The sequence below is a fragment of the Leucopleurus acutus genome (genome assembly GCF_964270905.1).
Source record: "Leucopleurus acutus genome assembly, chromosome: 3".
Lineage (NCBI taxonomy): Eukaryota > Metazoa > Chordata > Mammalia > Artiodactyla > Delphinidae > Leucopleurus > Leucopleurus acutus.
Window position 1 is genome coordinate 60,046,047 of NC_139145.1, and position 18,969 is coordinate 60,065,015.

The 18,969-nt window shown below is 34.1% G+C and overlaps 1 protein-coding gene across 4 annotated transcripts in view; it reads right to left on the bottom strand.

Annotated features, from left to right (window-relative positions):
- The window catches only part of MATR3 (matrin 3), a 48,242-nt gene that overhangs the window by 1,321 nt on the left and 27,952 nt on the right, over positions 1-18,969 (bottom strand). For 2 of the 4 annotated variants that reach the window (XM_082837275.1, XM_082837274.1), the window contains 13 exons: positions 16,631-17,718; positions 11,590-11,651; positions 10,460-10,501; positions 10,019-10,131; positions 9,713-9,765; positions 9,157-9,282; positions 8,524-8,649; positions 8,169-8,336; positions 4,051-4,182; positions 3,674-3,717; positions 3,185-3,560; positions 1,432-1,798; positions 815-936 (listed from right to left, as the gene is read on the bottom strand). In XM_082837275.1, the coding sequence (XP_082693401.1) occupies positions 815-936; positions 1,432-1,798; positions 3,185-3,560; positions 3,674-3,717; positions 4,051-4,182; positions 8,169-8,336; positions 8,524-8,649; positions 9,157-9,282; positions 9,713-9,765; positions 10,019-10,131; positions 10,460-10,501; positions 11,590-11,651; positions 16,631-17,542 (2,643 nt within the window). In that variant the 5' untranslated portion in view covers positions 17,543-17,718. The remainder of the gene's footprint in view (positions 1-814; positions 937-1,431; positions 1,799-3,184; positions 3,561-3,673; positions 3,718-4,050; positions 4,183-8,168; positions 8,337-8,523; positions 8,650-9,156; positions 9,283-9,712; positions 9,766-10,018; positions 10,132-10,459; positions 10,502-11,589; positions 11,652-16,630; positions 17,719-18,969) is intronic. The other 2 variants (XM_082837276.1, XM_082837277.1) reach the window with 2 other exon arrangements.

Sequence of the window (18,969 nt, forward strand, 5' to 3'; positions counted from 1 at the left end):
ATGTGCAATTAAGACTAACTTACAGAGATGATCAAAGACCATAACAGCCACACAGAAGTACTGCTACACCTCAAGAACTTAGTTAAAATGACATATATTTATTCAATGACCCTTCCACGAAGCCAAGCAGACAAAATATTTATATTAAATTGCTGCTACCACTGAAAATAACCACTGTTCTTAATGCTCTACTTTATAAATCAGTGTTATCTACAATTATGAATTCTTTAACGCTTACTTTCAAGTTTTTCCCCATTATTTATTTTAATACTTAGTCCTTAAGCCACTAACTAAAACACCAAACTTCAAAATATCCAAACAAATTTGTTATGTTTTACCATGTTGTGCTTTTTTAATGTATCCTTTTATCTTTATATTCTGTTGATCATGAAACTTACTGAAGTGTCATTATTAATATATAATAATTTAAAGTCAATGTAAAAATCATTAAGTATGAAGGGATATGGCACTTTATAAAGCTGGCTTTCAGGCCTCCAATATCCAAATTAGAGAAATCACAGTCTAACAACCATTTGAGAATACTCAAGTAACTTTAACTATACCAAAGAATTTATAACATTTAGAACTATAAATTTAGAAATTACTCAATTATCAACACTTAGTTAAGAGTATTTTCTAGACAGAGGCTTAATTAACAGATGTTTCTAGAATTCATTAAACTGCTCAAGGCCCATCAATAAAGAATGTTATCTCCAGGATAAAGCATGCTGGGTCCACAGACAGTACTTTCCATAAACTTACATGATTTGCTAGTTTTCACTAAAGAACTCTCCTCTTTTAGATATAGCCTTACCTTTAATTTCTGATAATGAGGAAGGCTGCTGCAATGAGTATTCTTTGCAACTTCTTCATTTGTATAAAAGAGTGAACACAGCTTACAGTAAAACCCTGTTTTAGGTATCACATAGTCTATACCTAGAACACAAACATACATTCTTACAAATTCAGTAAACTGAAGATTTCAATAGTGTTCTCAAATCTTTTTTTTCCTGTCAATATAATTTGAATGAGGTAACATTTGTGACAAGTCTAATGTAGCCTAAGCTAAAACAAAACCAAAACCATGACATTGTTAATAGTTTTTACTTAATTGATGTTTAAGGTCCCACACCTAACTGTTCTCTTAAAAATATTGAAATAGAAAAGGTAAACAAAACAAAAAGCAATGTGAAATTCTCAGAAAACTTTATGAGAAAAGAGAACATATTATGGAATGGTAACAAAAGATAATACAAAATCACGAGACATGGGTAAGAGGAAAAAAGAATGTTCCAATTAAGATTTACAAACTGTTTTGCATAGAAGTAAATTAAGAATGTTATCAGAGCTTATGTAAGACCAATTTAAAAAATCTTATTTAATAAGAGTTTGGGAAGGGTAAGAGGGGAAGAACAAAGCCTTAAATCTCACCAACAGGAACATTGGGCTGATACGGTCCAATTCTATACTCATCTGGGATTGTATAGTCCTCCTTGTTTTCATCACTTTGGCCATCTGCGTTTTCACTTGTATCTTTGTTGGGATCATCAGCATTCTCAGCAGATTCAGCACCTGGTTCTGTATTTTCCTCATTTTTAATTCCATTTTCCAACGCTGCTTCGTTTTCTTGGTCAAGTTCCTCGATCTTGTCCACCTTAATTTCAACCAAACCATCATCATTTTTGTCACCAGATTTAAATGCCATGCCCGATTTACGAAGTTTCTGAAGTTCCGAATCTTCCTCATCACCAACCTCATCTAGAGTGACAAAACCTTCCATACTCCCTGGGAAACGACGCTGTTAAGAAAGACAAATTTACTCTGCAACAATTATCCTGCAGCATCCCTTCCATTTGCTTTACTTGAAGGGAAAGGGATAGCGTCTTTGCCTTCATTTTCTCAAAAAAAAAAAAAAGAAAGAAAAAGCAAAAAAAAAAAAAGCTGACTTCTTCCTTTTTCCCCTCTAAATTACTAACCTTTCAAAAACACCTTAGCCTGTTTTAAAACTAAATAATCGAAGGCTTGCCTCATACAAAGAGCAGAAAATAAATATGAGGACATTCATATTCCATACTTTCTGAGACTATTCTGCTGCTAGGCAATGTATTGAAGAACTGATTTGGTAGTTGAAAGATGTCCTTCAAAGAAGGTATCTTATGGTATAAATCTTGCTTAGAGAACATTCAGTCTAAAAATAGCACTGTGGTTTAAAAATCAAGCTCTGGAGCATGACTGCTTTGGTTTAGATTTTGGCTCTGCCATTTATAGGCAGTATAACCACAATCTACTCAATTTTAACATATCTCGATCTGCTCATTCATGAAATGGGGATAACAAAGTATCTATGGCATAGGGTAATTATAAGAATCAGTTAATCAGCACACACAGAGCTTAGGAAAAATTACAGCATGTAATAAGCGCTCAATAATTATCAGCTCTTAAGAGTGCAAACACAGCAGCCAGAAAAAGAATCTCAAGACTAACTTTTTTGACCAAGCCATCAAAAACTGGAGGTAAGTATTAGTTTCCTAGTAGCTGAGTACTGCTTAGAAGGAACCAATGAAATAGGATTATAAATATCTCATTTCAAGACCCACTTATCCTAAGGAGCTCCAAAGGGGCTCCTTAACATAGGTAGTCAATACACCATGGGTCTCTTGAGTTACTATTCTTTTACTATGTACGTATTTTTGTATTGATACTCGCCTGATATGCTCTTATATGTGACATGTGTTCTAAGAAGAAATGTTTTAAAACGTATTAAAATATCTAATCAAGGTTACATTTCTTTAATAGGAAAATTCTTCAAATTCAACCATTTTTGACAAAAGGTTTTTAGTGGCCTGGGTCAGTTAAGTTACTGTAAAATTCATACCCCATCTTTTAAAAAAGGCTGTCTACTACTACTTACACACTACCACTACAAAACAGAATCATATGTAGTTTTAAGTCTTTCTCCTTCATTACTAAAAAGTTCCCTTTGTGAACTGACATTTTTCTTTTGAAAATTAGTCCTATTTAATCTATTTATTGCAGAGTTTAGATTTCAATGTTTTTATTATTCGTATCTATTTTTTCCTAATATAAGTGACTTCTCTTTACTGTGACCCTAATATATATAATTTGAAACGTTTATCTGATCTCATTTTCTACTAAAACAGGTCAACACATAATCTTCCTTTACCTTTTTAAGTTTTTTCTTGGCAGTTGCTGAAGCACTCGCATTTGCATCTTTTTTCACAACTTTGTCTGAAGGTTCCTTTTTCCCATCAGATGCCACATCCCCTAAATTAGCAAGATCTGTCTCATCTCCCACTGAACTGCCACTTTCTAGCAGTGCTGCTGCTTCTTCTTCATCTACAAGTAGCTCATCTTCAGATTCAAGAAGCATGTTAGGTTCTTGTTCTGCCTGGTCATCCTTTGTATCTTTTTCACCATCTTCTCCTGATTTCTCTTCTTGTTCTTTACCTTCGGTTGTACTTTCAGTCTTCTGGGAACCATCAGTTTTGGATTTCTTATCACTTGGAGATTCTTTGCCATCTGGAGAGTAAGACCTTTTCCTGAAACCAAAAGATACATCTGAATTAATTCACCTGAGCTGGAAAACAAAAGTTTTTAATATACTAGTGTACACAAAGACACAGACACAGACAAACACACAAAGGGAAATTACCGGGACTTATCTTTTTTCAGTAAGTCAATGCCTCTGTTGGGAATCTAAAAGACAAAATTTTACAGAAGTTAAATAAATGTATTAGAATTTGTAGTATAATTATCCAATTAACTAATGACTGATGACCATCTTTTATATATCAACTAAGCTTATTCAATCTCTGTAACCATACCTAAGAATTTAAGCTGAATATAGTTACCAATTCATTACAATCAACATTTCAATAGAGCAGGGAATAATAAACATTTTATTAACAGAACTCTGTTCAAATAAAATCTACCCTATATTCTTGGCATATAAAAATGTTTATAAGAATGTCATGGCTTGAAAAGCATGAAAACAAGCTTTATAATGAAGTAGAATCAAATACTACATACCCTGAGTACCAATTTTTTGTATTTTTCAGACAGGTCAACTTTTACACATCTCCCTTGAAACCAAAGGGCCTTTTTCAAACAGTGGTCAACCATTGCCATTGCATCTTCTCTGGTCTCCATCTCAATAAAGGCCTGAAAAAAAAATTAGCAAAGACATTATTTTTCAGAGAATTGTACAGAATTTTAGAGCTTATTTTTTCTACCTGTTAGGAGAATTTAATCTTTAGTATAGAGACAGCAGTAAGAGTTAAAAATCACCCAGTGAAATAAGGGCAATTTGTCAGATTTACAAAGTATCTTGTCCAAATATTAAACCACCTGTATGCAATCTTTTTGCAAAAGTAATTAAAGTACTAAGCTTAGAAAATATCACTCACAATACATTAAGGAAAATAACAAAAAAATAAAAGTTTGGAAGGATATAAACTCATGTTGCTACAAAAGGGTTAACGAAAAAGAAAGGATGCTCTCCTTATTGTGAATTTTAAAAATGAAATACAAGTATGACATAACATAATCTATCCATTAAACTCACATAATTTGAAAAGTCTTTAATATCCAGTGTTTGCAAAAATCTCACTCTCAGACAATGCTGGTGTGACTATAAATGAATAGTATTTTTTGAAGAGCAATTTGACACCATCAAACTAAAGAAAGCAAGTATCAGGATCCAAAATTCCAATTCTGAAATTGTACCCTTCAATCAAATGCATAAATTCACATGCCACAAAGTCCACAGCAGCATTAATGGCACAGCCAAAATACTAGCAACTCTAATATCCATCAACTAAAGAAATTAAATTCATTACAGTTTACTCAATGGAATCATATAATGTGGAAAACAACAGTATGATATAATCCCATATGAAGTAAGGGGAAAAAGTATACCTATATACACAAAGGAAAATCTTTGGAAGCAAACTCTGGAAACAAAGTGTTATTAACCAAGCAAGAGAAAAGATCTTTACTTTCCACTTTATTTATTCACTACAAATGAGGACATTAAACAAAAAGCAGACAAAACTTAAAGCACTTTGAGAATTAATCTTTAAATAGAGCTTTACTGGAGTATAACTGCTTCACAATACTGTTAGTTTCTGTTGTACAACAAAGGTAATCAGCCATATGCATACATATACCCCCATATCCCCTCCCTCTTGAGCCTCCCTCCCAATCCCACCTCTCCAGGTCATCTCAAGGCACCGAGCTGATCACCCTGTGCTATATGTTGCTGCTTCCCACTAGCTAACTATTTTACATTCGGTAGTGTATATACGTCGATGCTACTCTCACTTTACCCCAGCTTCCTCCCTCCCCAACTCCATGTCCTCAAGTCCATTCTCTATGTCTATATTCCTGCCCTGCCACTAGGTTCATCATTTTTTTTTTTTTAGATTCCATATATATGTGTTAGCATACGGTATTCGTTTTTCTTTCTGACTTACTTCACTCTGACAGACTCTAGGTTCATCCAACTAACTACAAATAACTCAATTTCGTTTCTTCTTATGGTTGAGTAACACTCCACTGTATGTATGTGCCACATCTTCTTTATCCATTCATCTGTTGATGGACATTTAGATTTGGTTCATGTCCTAGCTATTGTAAATAGTGCTGCAGTGAACACTGTGGTACATGACTCTCTTTGAATTATGGTTTTCTTAGGGTATATGGCCAGTAGTGGGACTGCTGGGTCATATGATAGTTCTAATTTTAGTTTTTTAAGGAACCTTCATATTGTTCTCCAAAGTGGTTGTATCAATTTACATTCCCACCAACAGTGCAGGTGAGTTCCCTTTTCACACCCTTTCCACGGGCCTCTCACTGTTGTGGCCTCTCCCGTTGTGGAGCACAGGCTCTGAACGTGCAGGCTCAGCAGCCATGGCTCACGGGCCTAGCCGCTCTGCGGCATGTGGGATCTTCCTGGACCAGGGCACGAACCTGTTTCCTCTGCATCGGCAGGCGGACTCTCAACCACTGCGCCACCAGGGAAGCCCTAGATTTTTTGATAATGGCCATTCTGACCAGCGTGAGGTGATACCTCATTGTAGTTTTGATTCGCATTTCTCTAATAATTAGTGATGTTGAGCAGCTTTTCATGTACCTCTTGGCCATCTGTATGTCTTCTCTGGTGAAATGTCTATTTAGGTCTTCCGCCCATTTTTTATTGAATTGGTTTTTTTGATATTAAGCTCCATGAGCTGTTTGTATATTTTGGAGATTAATCCTTTGTCCATTGTTTCATCTGCAAATACTTTCTCCCATTCTGAGGGGTGTCTTTTCGTCTTGTTTATGGTTTCCTTTGCTGTGCAAAAGCTTTTAAGTTTACTTAGGTCCCATTTGTTTATTTTTGTTTTTACTTCCATTTCTCTAGGAGGTGGGTCAAAATAGATCTTGCTGTGATTTATGTCATAGTGTTCTGCGTATGTTTTCCTCTTAGAGTTTTAGTGTCTGGTCTTACATTTAGGTCTTTAATCCATTTTGAGTTTATTTTTGTGTATGGTGTTACGGAGCGTTCTAATTTCATTCTTTTACGTGAAGCTGTCCAGTTTCCCCACCACCACTTATTGAAGATGCTGTCTTTTCTCCACTGTATATTCTTGCCTCCTTTATCAAAGATAAGGTGACTATGTGTGTGTGGGTTTATCTCTGGGCTTTCTATCCTGTTCCATTGATCTATATTTCTGTTTCTGTGCCAGTACCATACTGTCTTGATTACTGTAGCTTTGTAGTATAATTTGAAGTCAGGGAGCCTGATTCCTCCAGCTCTGTTTTTCTTTCTCAAGATTGCTTTGGCTATTTGGGGTCTTCCGTGCTTCCTTACGAATTGCAACATTTTTTGTTCTAATTCTGTGAAGAATGCCATTGGCACTTTGACAGGGATTGCACTGAATCTGTAGATTGCTTTGGGTAGTACAGTCATTTTTACAATATTGATTCTTCCAATCCAAGAACATGGTGTATTTCTCCATCTGTTTACGTCATCTTTGATTTCTTTCATCAGTGTTTTATAGTTTTCTGAGTACAAGTCTTTCGCCTCCTTACGTAGGTTTATTCCTAGGTATTTTTTTCTTTTTCTTGCAATGTTAAATGGGATTGTTTCCTTAATGTCTCTTTTTGATCTTTCGTTATTAGTGTATAGGAATGCCAGAGATTTCTGTGCATTAATTTTGTATCCTGCAACCTTACCAAATTCATTGATTAGTTCTAGTAGTTTTCTGGTGGCATCTTTAGGATTTTTCATGTAGAGTAGAAAATTATGTCACATCATCTGCAAACAGTGACAGTTTTACTTCTTCTTTTCCAATTTTCTTTTATTTCTTTTCCTTCTCTGATTGCTGTGGCTAGGACTTCCAAAACTATGCTGAGTGGCAAGAGTGGACATCCTTGTCTTGTTCCTGATCTTAGTGGAAATGCTTTCAGTTTTTCACCACTGAGTATGATGTTTGCTGTGGGTTTGTCATATATGGCCTTTACTATGTTGAAGAAGGTTCCCTCTATGCCCATTTTTCTGGAGAGTTTTTACCATAAATGGGTGTTGAATTTTGTCAAAAGCTTTTTCTGCATCTATTGAGATGATCATATGGTTTTTATTCCTTAATTTGTTAATATAGTGTATCACATCGATTGATTTGCATATACTGAAGAATCCTTGTATCCCTGGGACAAATGCCGTTTGATCACGGTGTATGATTCTTTTAATATGTTGTTGGATTCTGTTCGCTAGTATTTTTTTCAGGATTTTTCTATCTGTTTTCATCAGTGATATTGGTCTGTAATTTTCTTCTTTTGTGGTATCTTTGTCTGGTTTTGGTATCAGGGTGATAGTGAATTTGGAAGTGTTCCTCCCTCTGCAATTTTTTGAAGAGTTTAAGAAGGATCGGTGTTAGCTCTTCTCTAAATGTTTGATAGAATTCGCCTACTATGACTTTTAAACAACTACCACTTGGCTAGAAAATTTATCTATAATAAGCTAAAGAACCACTCCACCTTGGATGCCAAATTACCTCCCCACCCTTTCTTCACTACAAGTGAGGATATTAAAAAAACAAAACGAAACAAAAAACTTAAAGCACTGTGAGAAATAATCTTTTTCAAAACTTCAACATGTATATTACCTGACTTTTCATCCTCATCAGTATATAATTCTTAATTTTCCCATAAGGCTCAGCAAGCTTGAGGACAGCACTGTCAGAATAGCCAGAATGAGGTAAATTGCTGAGATGTATCACACGTCCAAGCTCTTGTTTCTGATCAAACTTCTGGTCTGGCTTCCCTTCAGGTTTCTTTAATTTAATAAATGGGAAAAAAAAAGGGAGGGAGGGGGAGTCAAACGTTGGTAGGTATGCCATAATTATCAGTTAATAGGATTATCCTAGATATTAGCAACAATTTAAAATATCTGTAAGTTAGTAAATATTAAAATGATGTAGCAAATGGTTGGTAATACAAATCTGGAAAAACAGATATTACCTTTATTCTTTTATACTTCTGGGATAAATGAACTCTCACTGGCTTGCCAAATACTAATGCTGGTGTGGTTGTATAATAATCCACTGCAGCCTGAGCATCTTCTGTGGTTGCCATTTCAATAAATGCCTAAAATGGCAAAAAAAATTATTTCCCCAAACCAACCAAATTCCACACTGCCCAAGTTCTTTCCAAAAATATTTAGTCATTAAATAGAAAGCATTTTCAAGAATCTAAAAGCAGAACAAGAAACCCAGCATTGCTAATTTGCTATTTATAACGATCACCTCAGATTTTATTACCATCATGATACTAAAACTATCATTTATTATGCCTACTGAATCTGAAATAATTTGGTGCCATTTGGGTAAAGTTTGAAATGGTTTTCCAAATAATTATTCTTATATAGCCCTTATAGTAGCAGCAGTGTAATAATGACAATGTTACTGCTTAAGAATCACAATTTATAAAGTTACTAATAATCCATTAGTACTAGAATTTATTACTGATTAGTTCAACTATTGGCCCTTTGCTCTATATTACATTCCATATTGATGATTTAAGCTCTAACACAAAATTATGTAATCCCCTTAGGAAATATTTTAGTGATCAATAAATACTACACTTAACTCATACCTCATTAATTTTATTTAGAATCAGATGATTTGAAATAACTCCAAATGGTTCCACCAGCTGTAATAGTTGATATCTCAAGTTTTTCCCTCGCTGGAAATCCATGATGTGAACAACTCGGCTAGTTTCCTATCCATTAGGAAAAAATCAAGTTAGTAAACAAGTCTCTTTAGAAGCAATACGAAACAGGTTATGTATTATATTAAAACTTTTATAATCTACAGCCAACCGGAAAAAACTAAATATTTAAAATATGTCACTGGGGCAAATCTCAAAGTTCCAGAAAACAGTATCTGCACTGATATTTAAATTGACTACCTTGTACATAATTAGATAGCAAAGTTCTTAACTTTGAATCAAGGTGAGATCTCTAGACTATGGACATAGGTGAACAAAGTTTTAACTCTTATCAAAGTCATATATAAAAAGCCTGATGATTTTCAAACTAAAGCAATCTTCCTAATAAAGACTATGACACAAATTCAATTAGCAAGGATTCAAGTCAAATCACATTCCCCCGAACAGCTAAAACAGTAAAAGCAAGAGCTTTATTACTGACCACTCTGCCCTTTTGCATGTGTCTTGGTCCTTGCAGGTTTCCATTTCCAGCACCTTTATAGGGAAAAAGTATATTTTTCAGTCTTGTAATAAATATACTTGCGCTACCAGGCTATTTTAATTGAAAAACAGACATTTTTCAAACACAAATGAAGGATATTACAAATATCATATGAGTACCACATGTCTTCTCATGCAATGTTATTTCTGAGTTACAGTTCTATGACACTTCTTTTGCCTAACATCACTGCATTTAATTTTTATGATAAATGCTCTTAGGGAAAGGTAACATGAATTTTATAATCACCCAGATTTCCTCTTGGTCCAACTGCTGGTCCCCCAAGATGAAATGAGGGAGGCGGAGGTCCCAGAATTCCTGGTGCTGGGTTTGTAGATTGCTGCAACATGAATGGATCACCCCTAGTATAATGTGAAAACATAAAATACAAAGCATGATAAAGTCCATCAGAAATAACTAAGATTTACTGCTAAAACACTTGTATGCCTATGATTCCAATCTTTGGGGGCATTTATGTATGAAGTAACTAGGGAAAAATCTATAACAATAAAATAAAAATTACTACATGAGATAGTTTCTAGAAATTCTTTCACCCACAGTGACTTTTACCAAACTCTCATATTCAATAAAGAAATTAAGAAAATATTGTTTATGAAATGTTGAAAAGTTTAACCTGAATTCCTTACATTGATCTCCTTTACAAACAATAGCTTAAAAAATTTAACTTACATTGTGTGTCCTGTATCATTGTCAGGATTCCATTCTGGGTAGCTTTAAAAAGACCAGAAAATTAACTTTAAAATAAAACTGTCCTATTCACAAAGTAGCCTCGTTTGGCCTTTAAAATAGAGATTATTCATTAGTAAAGTTATACAGAGTCTAAGTGTTAGAAATATTACAGTTTAAAAACATGACATGTAGATATTTCCAAAGGAAAATTTCAGAGTTTCAAATTAATCCAAATGAAGGAGAATAAACTTGTTCTGTATTGCCTGAAAATGTAGGTAATGTATGTTGCAATTAAAATACTCCTGTATTTGGTTTTTTTTGGCCATGCCACATGGCTTGTATCCCCAACCAGAGACTGGGCCCTTGGCAGTGAAATTGTGTGTAGTCCTAACCACTGGGCCGCTAGGGAATTCCCTATATTTGTTAATTCACAAAGAGGAAAAGTGCTGCATGAGGGACTGGAAATGTGGATTATATAGGGAAACAAAGACTGACCACAGATTTTCTTTCTCCAATATTAAATACCAAGAGCAGAGCTGAGTTGTGGCACTAGACAGAAAGGACAGCCCCAACAGAGCATAGCATACGTGAAAATGGCCACTTCAGTGAACAATGGGTATCATGTGCTATTTAGGCAGGGAGATTCTTTAGGAATTCAATTTCATTCTAGCAGCTTAAACTCAGAATCAAAAGTATCTCAAAAGCAAAAAATACATCCTGAAGGGTTTTGCTTGAAAACTAACTTGTAACTTCTAGTAATTTCCCCCCTTTCCACATCATCTATATTCTTAGAGCACGTATTACTGTTACTGCAAATGCTCTTATGAACCTGTTCTATGTATCAAAGGCTATCTTTAAGTCTATTAATTCTTTCAATTTGTATAAAAGAACCAACGTTTATTAACCCTAGAAATAATATTAAATAACAAAGTACCACTACCACTGCATCTAACATCCCATATACAATTCCAGATCTAAACATTTTGTTTGTAATTGGCATTGCCTGGACAGTATCAACTATGCAATAATAACAATGTGGATATTACAAGTAAACGGTGAACTCCCCAAAGCAATCAATGGGTGTTTCTGATTCACGATAAGGATGCTTTAAAGGTATTTCAAACTCCTACATTTCAAGAAGAAGCTGGCATCGACGACTGTGACTTGCTCCATTGATATGTTGACTCCACTCCTGTAGCAAAGTAAATTAGCAGAATTAACAAAAATAAAACTAAGGTATTTTCATTTGAACCATTCAAAATCTAGGATGTTAATCTATACATAGTATCGTAAGCAGAACAAACACCTGCCCATTCACTAATCACACTGAATTAATTTAAAACCATTTCTCTGAATCCTTGTAGCTTGATCCTGCCCTCAAATACGCCATGCACATTCTTGGAAAAACTGGATAACTTGGTTAATATACTAACAGACCTGACAGGGAAAAGATATAGAGTTAATAAAGATCAAGAGTAGTAACTGACCTTGAGATCAGGCATATTAATTTCTGCTGTGGACGAAACTGAATTTTATTTACATATCATTAGAATTGCTTTTATAGAACTCTAAATATGATAAAAATATCCATGCTTATATCACTTTAGAAAATATATACTATAAATGTGAATAATTAGTTAAAAATAGTATCTTTAATTTCATCCAGCCTTTGAGGTATGTTGCAAGTGTACTACAGCCATAAAAAGCTAAGTTGATTCAACAGGAGTGACTTTTCTAGAAAATGCTCCCATTTATCAAAAAACTAAGCTTCCATTATATTTCCCAAAATCAGAGAAGCAAATTTTAGGAGTGTCCATTTCTAAATTTTAGGGAGGAAAACATTTTATTTCTTCAGTATTTGCTCCTGTGTGATTATTTTAAATTTGAAGGGATTAATTTTTTCCTAATTTATGCAAATAAACTTTCCTTTCTTTAGTTAAAAATTCACATGTAAATGATTAACATTTTAGGCAATATAAGAAAGAGTTAGGAAAAGTAGGCTTTGCTGCCAGACTGCCTACATTTAATTCCCAAGGTGCCACTTACTAGATGTGAATCCTTCGTATAAGTTATTTAAATTCACTGTGATTCAATATTCTCCTAGGATTTTGTGAAAAGTAATGAATTAATAAAGGTAACCTGTTTATCAGAACATTGCCAGGCACATAGAAAGTGCTAATAATAAAAAAATTTTAAAAAGAAAGAAAAGCAACTATTATTACATTGCTTATAAAGAAAGCTATCTTGTTTTACACTTCCCGCTTTACAAGTATTATTGTTTCACAAATCCCCACAAAATAAGGCAACTTTTCCAACACCCACACTACCTAATACATTATATTTGGAATATAAAACATGGTCAGGCAATGTTTTAAAAAGGGAGTCTCACTTAGAGCTGAACTAAAATAAGGAACCAAATTACAAGAGACACCATTCTGAAACTTTTCAAAAAGTTTTTATAAATGGGATCTAATTTTTAAAAACTAACTTACATTTTGAGAGTTTACACACATTTCTATGCCCTACTAAAATTAACTAAAACTGTGAAAGAGGTAAAATGGAACACATTCAAACAGAATGGTACTTCTAAGAACTTGGGGAACTATCTCTCAAAGCTGGATTGTCTTTTTAAAATAATGGCTAATAAGTAAGGAACTGGAAGAGATCTCTCCAGCTGGCTCTACAACCAGATATTTGGGATATAAAACATTTCTACTTGCAAAGCAACAGACCACCGACTTGTTGGAGGCCACTTTAAAAATGGCTGTAACCAAGAGGCGCCATAGGTGAAGTTCACAAAATTCAGAAGCGGGATTAAGCAAATACGCTAACTTAGAATTTTAACGAAAAATATTCAGATTTAAAATATCCTTGAGAAGTAGTGTGTTGGGAGAGGAGCAAAAGTTACCCTATTAGGCATGCTTCTAATTAATAGGAGATGGAAAGGATATCTAGTTGACCAGAAGTTATTTATATCCAATCCCCCATGATCTTTAAAGGTTCAAACTTGTGAAAGTATGGCTGGTCTTACAAAGTACTAGAAGGAAAGCCAAGATCAAAGAATCAGTTATATATCTCCCAAACCCACCCATTACTAATCTGCACTACCATACCTGATCTTTTACTGTTTGGTCTAAGGTGAGGATTAAGAGCCAAAAGGTTTTTAAAAAAACCTATACCCTTGGATTCTACATGGAGGTAACTCTCACATCAGATTAATAAAGAGGAAGGATTCACTTTTTGAATTCAGAAGTTCTGCAGGAAAAACTACATTCACCTTGATGTCACTGAGATACCTAAATTATATAAAGAAAAGATAATTTGGAGAAGCACATGTGGAATGGCAGAATAAAGAATAACTTAAGGGCTTCTAGAATACTGAAAGGAAAATATGAACTCAAGTGACAAGACAGTGAAAAGGCTGTAGTGGCCAGTTTTCTTTAAGTGAAAGGAATTTTGAGGCAAGTTTGAGGCTGTGTAGAAAAGCAACTTGATGTTCTACAATGACCTAGAAAGAAATAAAAGCAACACCATCACTGAAAGTTACTTAAAATATCAAAAATAATGATGACAAATTAGATGTTTCTCACCTAAAAGTTTCTTATTTCATAGTAAGAAGAAGTTTTGATCATGTAGGCTATTTAACGTTACTACTACGTGCAAAGAACAGATTTTCCAAGTTATGCAGCAATACCAGAGAGCAGGATTAAATGTTAAAAATTTTTTCATTATCTACTTTCTCTAAACTCATTGATTCTACATCAGCTATAAATTAAAAAGATCCCTACTAAAAGTGAGTATTTTTTCCATAATGAAGATATCCAGAAAACATTAGCTATGTTAAGGAAACTAAAATACATTAAGAGAATCCAGGTGCTAAAACTTCTTAAAATTGGTACAATTTACAAATACCATAAATTTTGTAAACCAAACAATCAAAGGGCCTCTAAAGTAATTCTTAACTGTTTCTAAATTTGTGATAAAATACCCAAACTAGCTAGGGTACATGCATTTTTACAGGTTAAAAGTACCTCTTGCACTAGGTAAGGTGTCTTACTCTTGAATTCAAAGTTTCAAATATATTCTTTTGTCAATTTAGGTCCATTTACTATCATTATTTATTAATATAACTGTTAAGGAACTAGAAGGTAACAACATTTGGAGAGAAAAGTATAATCATACATAAAAATAGAAACTTTTTTTCTGATTAAAGTCCTTCTTGGTTTTCTTTTGTGTTTATTTACTGAATTGTTTTCCCATGTGTAAGCAGCAAAATTAAATTACTGCTCAAAGTCAGGAAAAGGAGACTTCCAACAACAGCTTTTGATTTATGATGACTCCAGTAGCAAAGATTTTAAGTCCCTTACAATCACTTTGAGACACTGTAACTAGCTATCTTCCTTAGAGTTTAGAGAGCCTATCTGAGAATATTTCTCGTATTGCCATTTCTGCGAACAGGCAAGAGGTAACAAAATATTTTGAGTCACCAAAGTTTAATGGACCTTTTCGTTAAATCAATTCATACCAGACCTAAAACTTGAAGTTTGGTACTGAACAAAAACTAAATTCCATGATATACTTTAGTGTATCCAACAAATCTGAAAAAGGAAAACACCAACTAAATATAATTCCCTAACTTTTATGAGTTTGTGGTTCTGTCTTAAATGAAAATTAATCTATGAACGTAAATTTAGCATTTGAAGTTAATTTATTTTGACATGGATTAAAGATTAAAATATTCCTTGTATATTTAAATTATTGATGCATTAATTCAAAAGATTTTTGTATTATAAGGAATACATACATATATTTAGCTAGGAATTATTCTTAAAGATATTTTTCAAAGTACTCTGTAAATTCAAATAATGTAAGAAGTCTCTTCTCTTACTCATCTGAGACAAAAATATTGAGATCCAAACACAGAAAAGGGATTGATTGGTAATACTTTTAAAAAGATTAAAAACAAAATCTCTAATGACCTATATGATATAGTTTGCTCAAAAATCAACACTCACTTAAAAATGCATTTAAAAGGGATAGATATGAAAAGAAAATGACCCTTCCAAATGTTAATGTGAAGAAAAAACCCTGTAACAGTAACCATCAAATCAGTTTCATGGCAGCAACATGTTCCAGTTAAGTACAGCACATCAGGAAAAATGGATGGTCAGATTACAGATCAAGCTAGTGGAGTGCTATAATGTTGACCTTAAGTCAACTGCACTGTATTTTGGGGGGAAAAAAACCAGTGCGAATGATTAGCATTGAAAACGTTGAAAGAGAAAAGACAATATATTTAAAAGGACATTTTGAAAAAGTTCCCATTTTGCCAGATGTGATAATTAAAGCAAAGGAGAATTAGATTTTTTTTTTTCCTCAAATGACTATACCAGAAGTCTAAGCCTAAGTCAGAAAAAGAACATGCTTATGAGGAACACAGAGCAGGGTACTGCAGTAGTTGATTTTCCCAAGTCTCTAAAGGGATAGATGCAATATGGGATAATAAAAAGTGAGTTTTGAAGTATGTTTAAGAAAGTTGTGGAAAAGGAGAAAAAAAATGATGAAAAAATTTCAGTTATAGCATGAGAGTTTGTGTTAAAGGGAAATTAAAAAAGGAAGAATGAACTAATCTAAAATATGAAATATACTGAAACAAACACCAGGGCTCTACATTAACTCTTTCCCTGTAGCCACAGATAAGGAAAAAAAGAGAATTGTTCAAGAATACATCTTTACTACATACGAATCAGTAATTAAGACAGATGGAGAGCTGATTATCTAGCATCCTGAATGGCAGAGCACATTGACTGCAAAAAAAACAAAAACAAAAAAATATATATATACTTAAAACAATTCAACAAAGCAGACAAAAAACCTGCTTAAATATACGATTAAGAAGAACATATTGATGCCAAAAACCAACAAGATAATCCCAGTGGATGACAGCTTTGTGGCCAGAAGTAATCTAGGCAGATTGTATTAATGTAAAGCCCTGGTTTAAAATGCTCAAAAACAATTACCTTCGAAATAAAGTAAGTGTTCTCAAAAGTATAAAAATTCTTGATCAACTCAATGTCACCAGACTACAGAATTAGAGTAAAAGATATAGGTAAATACAGAATAGGCACTACAACGTAAAAGAAATTAGAAGTATCTGTTGCATTAACTCACCTTATTAGAATGAACTGGCAAATCACATATAGAGCACAGATGGGGATAACCCTTCGGTAAGAGTCCATGGAAGTCTTCAATATTGCTACTTGGAGGAGCGCCCCTCTTTTTCTCAAAGAGAGATCTCTCTTGTAAGGGGCCAGGACCACGTCCCATTCTCTCATACTCACTGTCAAATTTATGATAGTTATGCGAGGTCTCACCAAAAAAAGAATCATCCCTACACCTTTCTCCATCTCTTAATCTGTCATCTTCATAATCCATTCTGTCATAATAACCAGATTCTTGAGAACGACTTCCATGGTCATAATCAAGCACTGGGTTGAGACTAGGACCACGATCATCAAAACTATCTCTTCTAAAGTGCCTTTTTTCTTCCCAATCGTCCCTAGGTACTCTGTATGGTGGCTCCCGTGTAGCAGATCTGCCATCTCTACCATAACTCAATGTAGGGCCTTCTTCAGTTCTCCTCCTTTTAAGCTGTAGAAGGATTTGGGGCAAGTTCTCAGGAGTAATCTTGTCCTCTGGATAACGACTCAGTTCATCTAAGTCTCTAGCAGACAGACCAAAGCTGGCCAAAATGTTACTGGCCTGGTCTGCATCTCCACGGTGTTGAGAAGACAAAGGGAGCGGACCTCTACTTCCAATGTTAAATATAGACTGCAAATTATGGGAAGAAGTACTAGCAGAAGACAGTGCACTATGAGCTCCTTGTTGATTCAATGAAGAACTCATTCCAAGATTCATTAAACTAGCAAGGCGTGCAGTACCCTGGTTCATCCTTCCAAGAGATGCTGGCATACTTAAAGACTGGGTAGCAGCAGCAAGAAGGCCTATTCCTGCTGCAGACAGGTCACGCCCATGACCCTGCGAGTCCCTACCGAGAGATGACTGCTGGAATGACTTGGACATTGTAGAACTATCTCTTGTCTAGTTTATAGATTAAAAAAAAAAATTTTAGAAGATGGCCAAAAAGAAAGCTCAAACTAGAAAACTAGGTTAACTTTGCTTCAAAAAATGGTAACGCCAAGAAAAAGGATCAATAAGGACTGTAGAATCTTCTTCAAGCTGAGAACCAGCAGACAACTCTGTAGAAAAATAAGCAATTTTAGTCATAAATCCCTTTAAGTAGATGCCGTTTTTTTAGAAAAAAAACTTATGCATCATGTTGATTAAAAAAAAACATTTAAGATCTCAAACTTACAAGGAATTACATAACTTAAACAGATTTCAGATGTATGCAGAGCCTGCATATAGATATTTAAAAAGTAGTCTTTCATGCTAAAGTTTAACTATTAAAGGGAATTTCATACTGAATTTAAAAACATTTCAATTGAAGGGTTAGATGTCTGAATACATCAAAATTTCAATAAAAATATAGATGGGTCTCTTCTTTTAGAAGAATAAAAATACACCCTATAGTATGATGCTTAAGTTCCAGAAGACTAAAAACAAAAAATCAAGGTCAGCAAGTCAAAGATGAATCAGTTGTATTCTGTTTTAGAAAATGAGACCTATTAACACTATCAGAAAGAACCAAGTAAAATCACAAGTAAACGAAGCTTAGGTGTCAAGTACCTAGTATAAGATCTAAGATCAAACACAACAGTTGAGACCTTTATGCAGCAAAATCAAACTGAGGTAAAGACAGATGTGAAGAAAAATAAGTGACTTCCTACAGTTTAAGGATTTCTGCACAAATTTAAGCCAAACAATTAACTGCCTTCTTACTGTCCATCCTGTATCAGGCAGTTGCTTATTTCATCTCTAACCTTAAAAGGTAAGGAGAACTAAATATGCTCAGTACAGAAATAGGAGACCTCCCAAGAAAAAACCCAGGTACAGGAAGTATAGGTGATTTAAAGAAGTGAAACTCCCCAAGGTAGTAGCCATCGACATTCACTTAATGCTCAGGGCCACAGCACCCCTAGAGCTCAAAACAGGTGAAAATGAAAATGAGATCTTGCTTACACAGATTTCTGTAAACATAGATTCTTTCACAAGAATAGCCCAATCACCTTGAAAATTTAAATTCTGAATGCGATCCTCCAAGATGTGTTTCCTCCAAGACGTGAAAATAATGAAATTATTTTCATTTTCTTTCTTATATTGTTATTTTACCTCAGAAATTGTTACATAAGAATTTGGAAGGCATTTGTGTGAGCTCATAAAGTACCAGTTAAATGATATACACAATAAATGTCCTAGATGAAACAATTTTATAATCACAATTACACACAGAGGTTGATAAGTCTTAAATTGTTTGCTACATAATTCTACTAGGAGGCATTGCTCAGTTAACTTTTATACATTTCATCACCCATACCCCTAAGTACTGT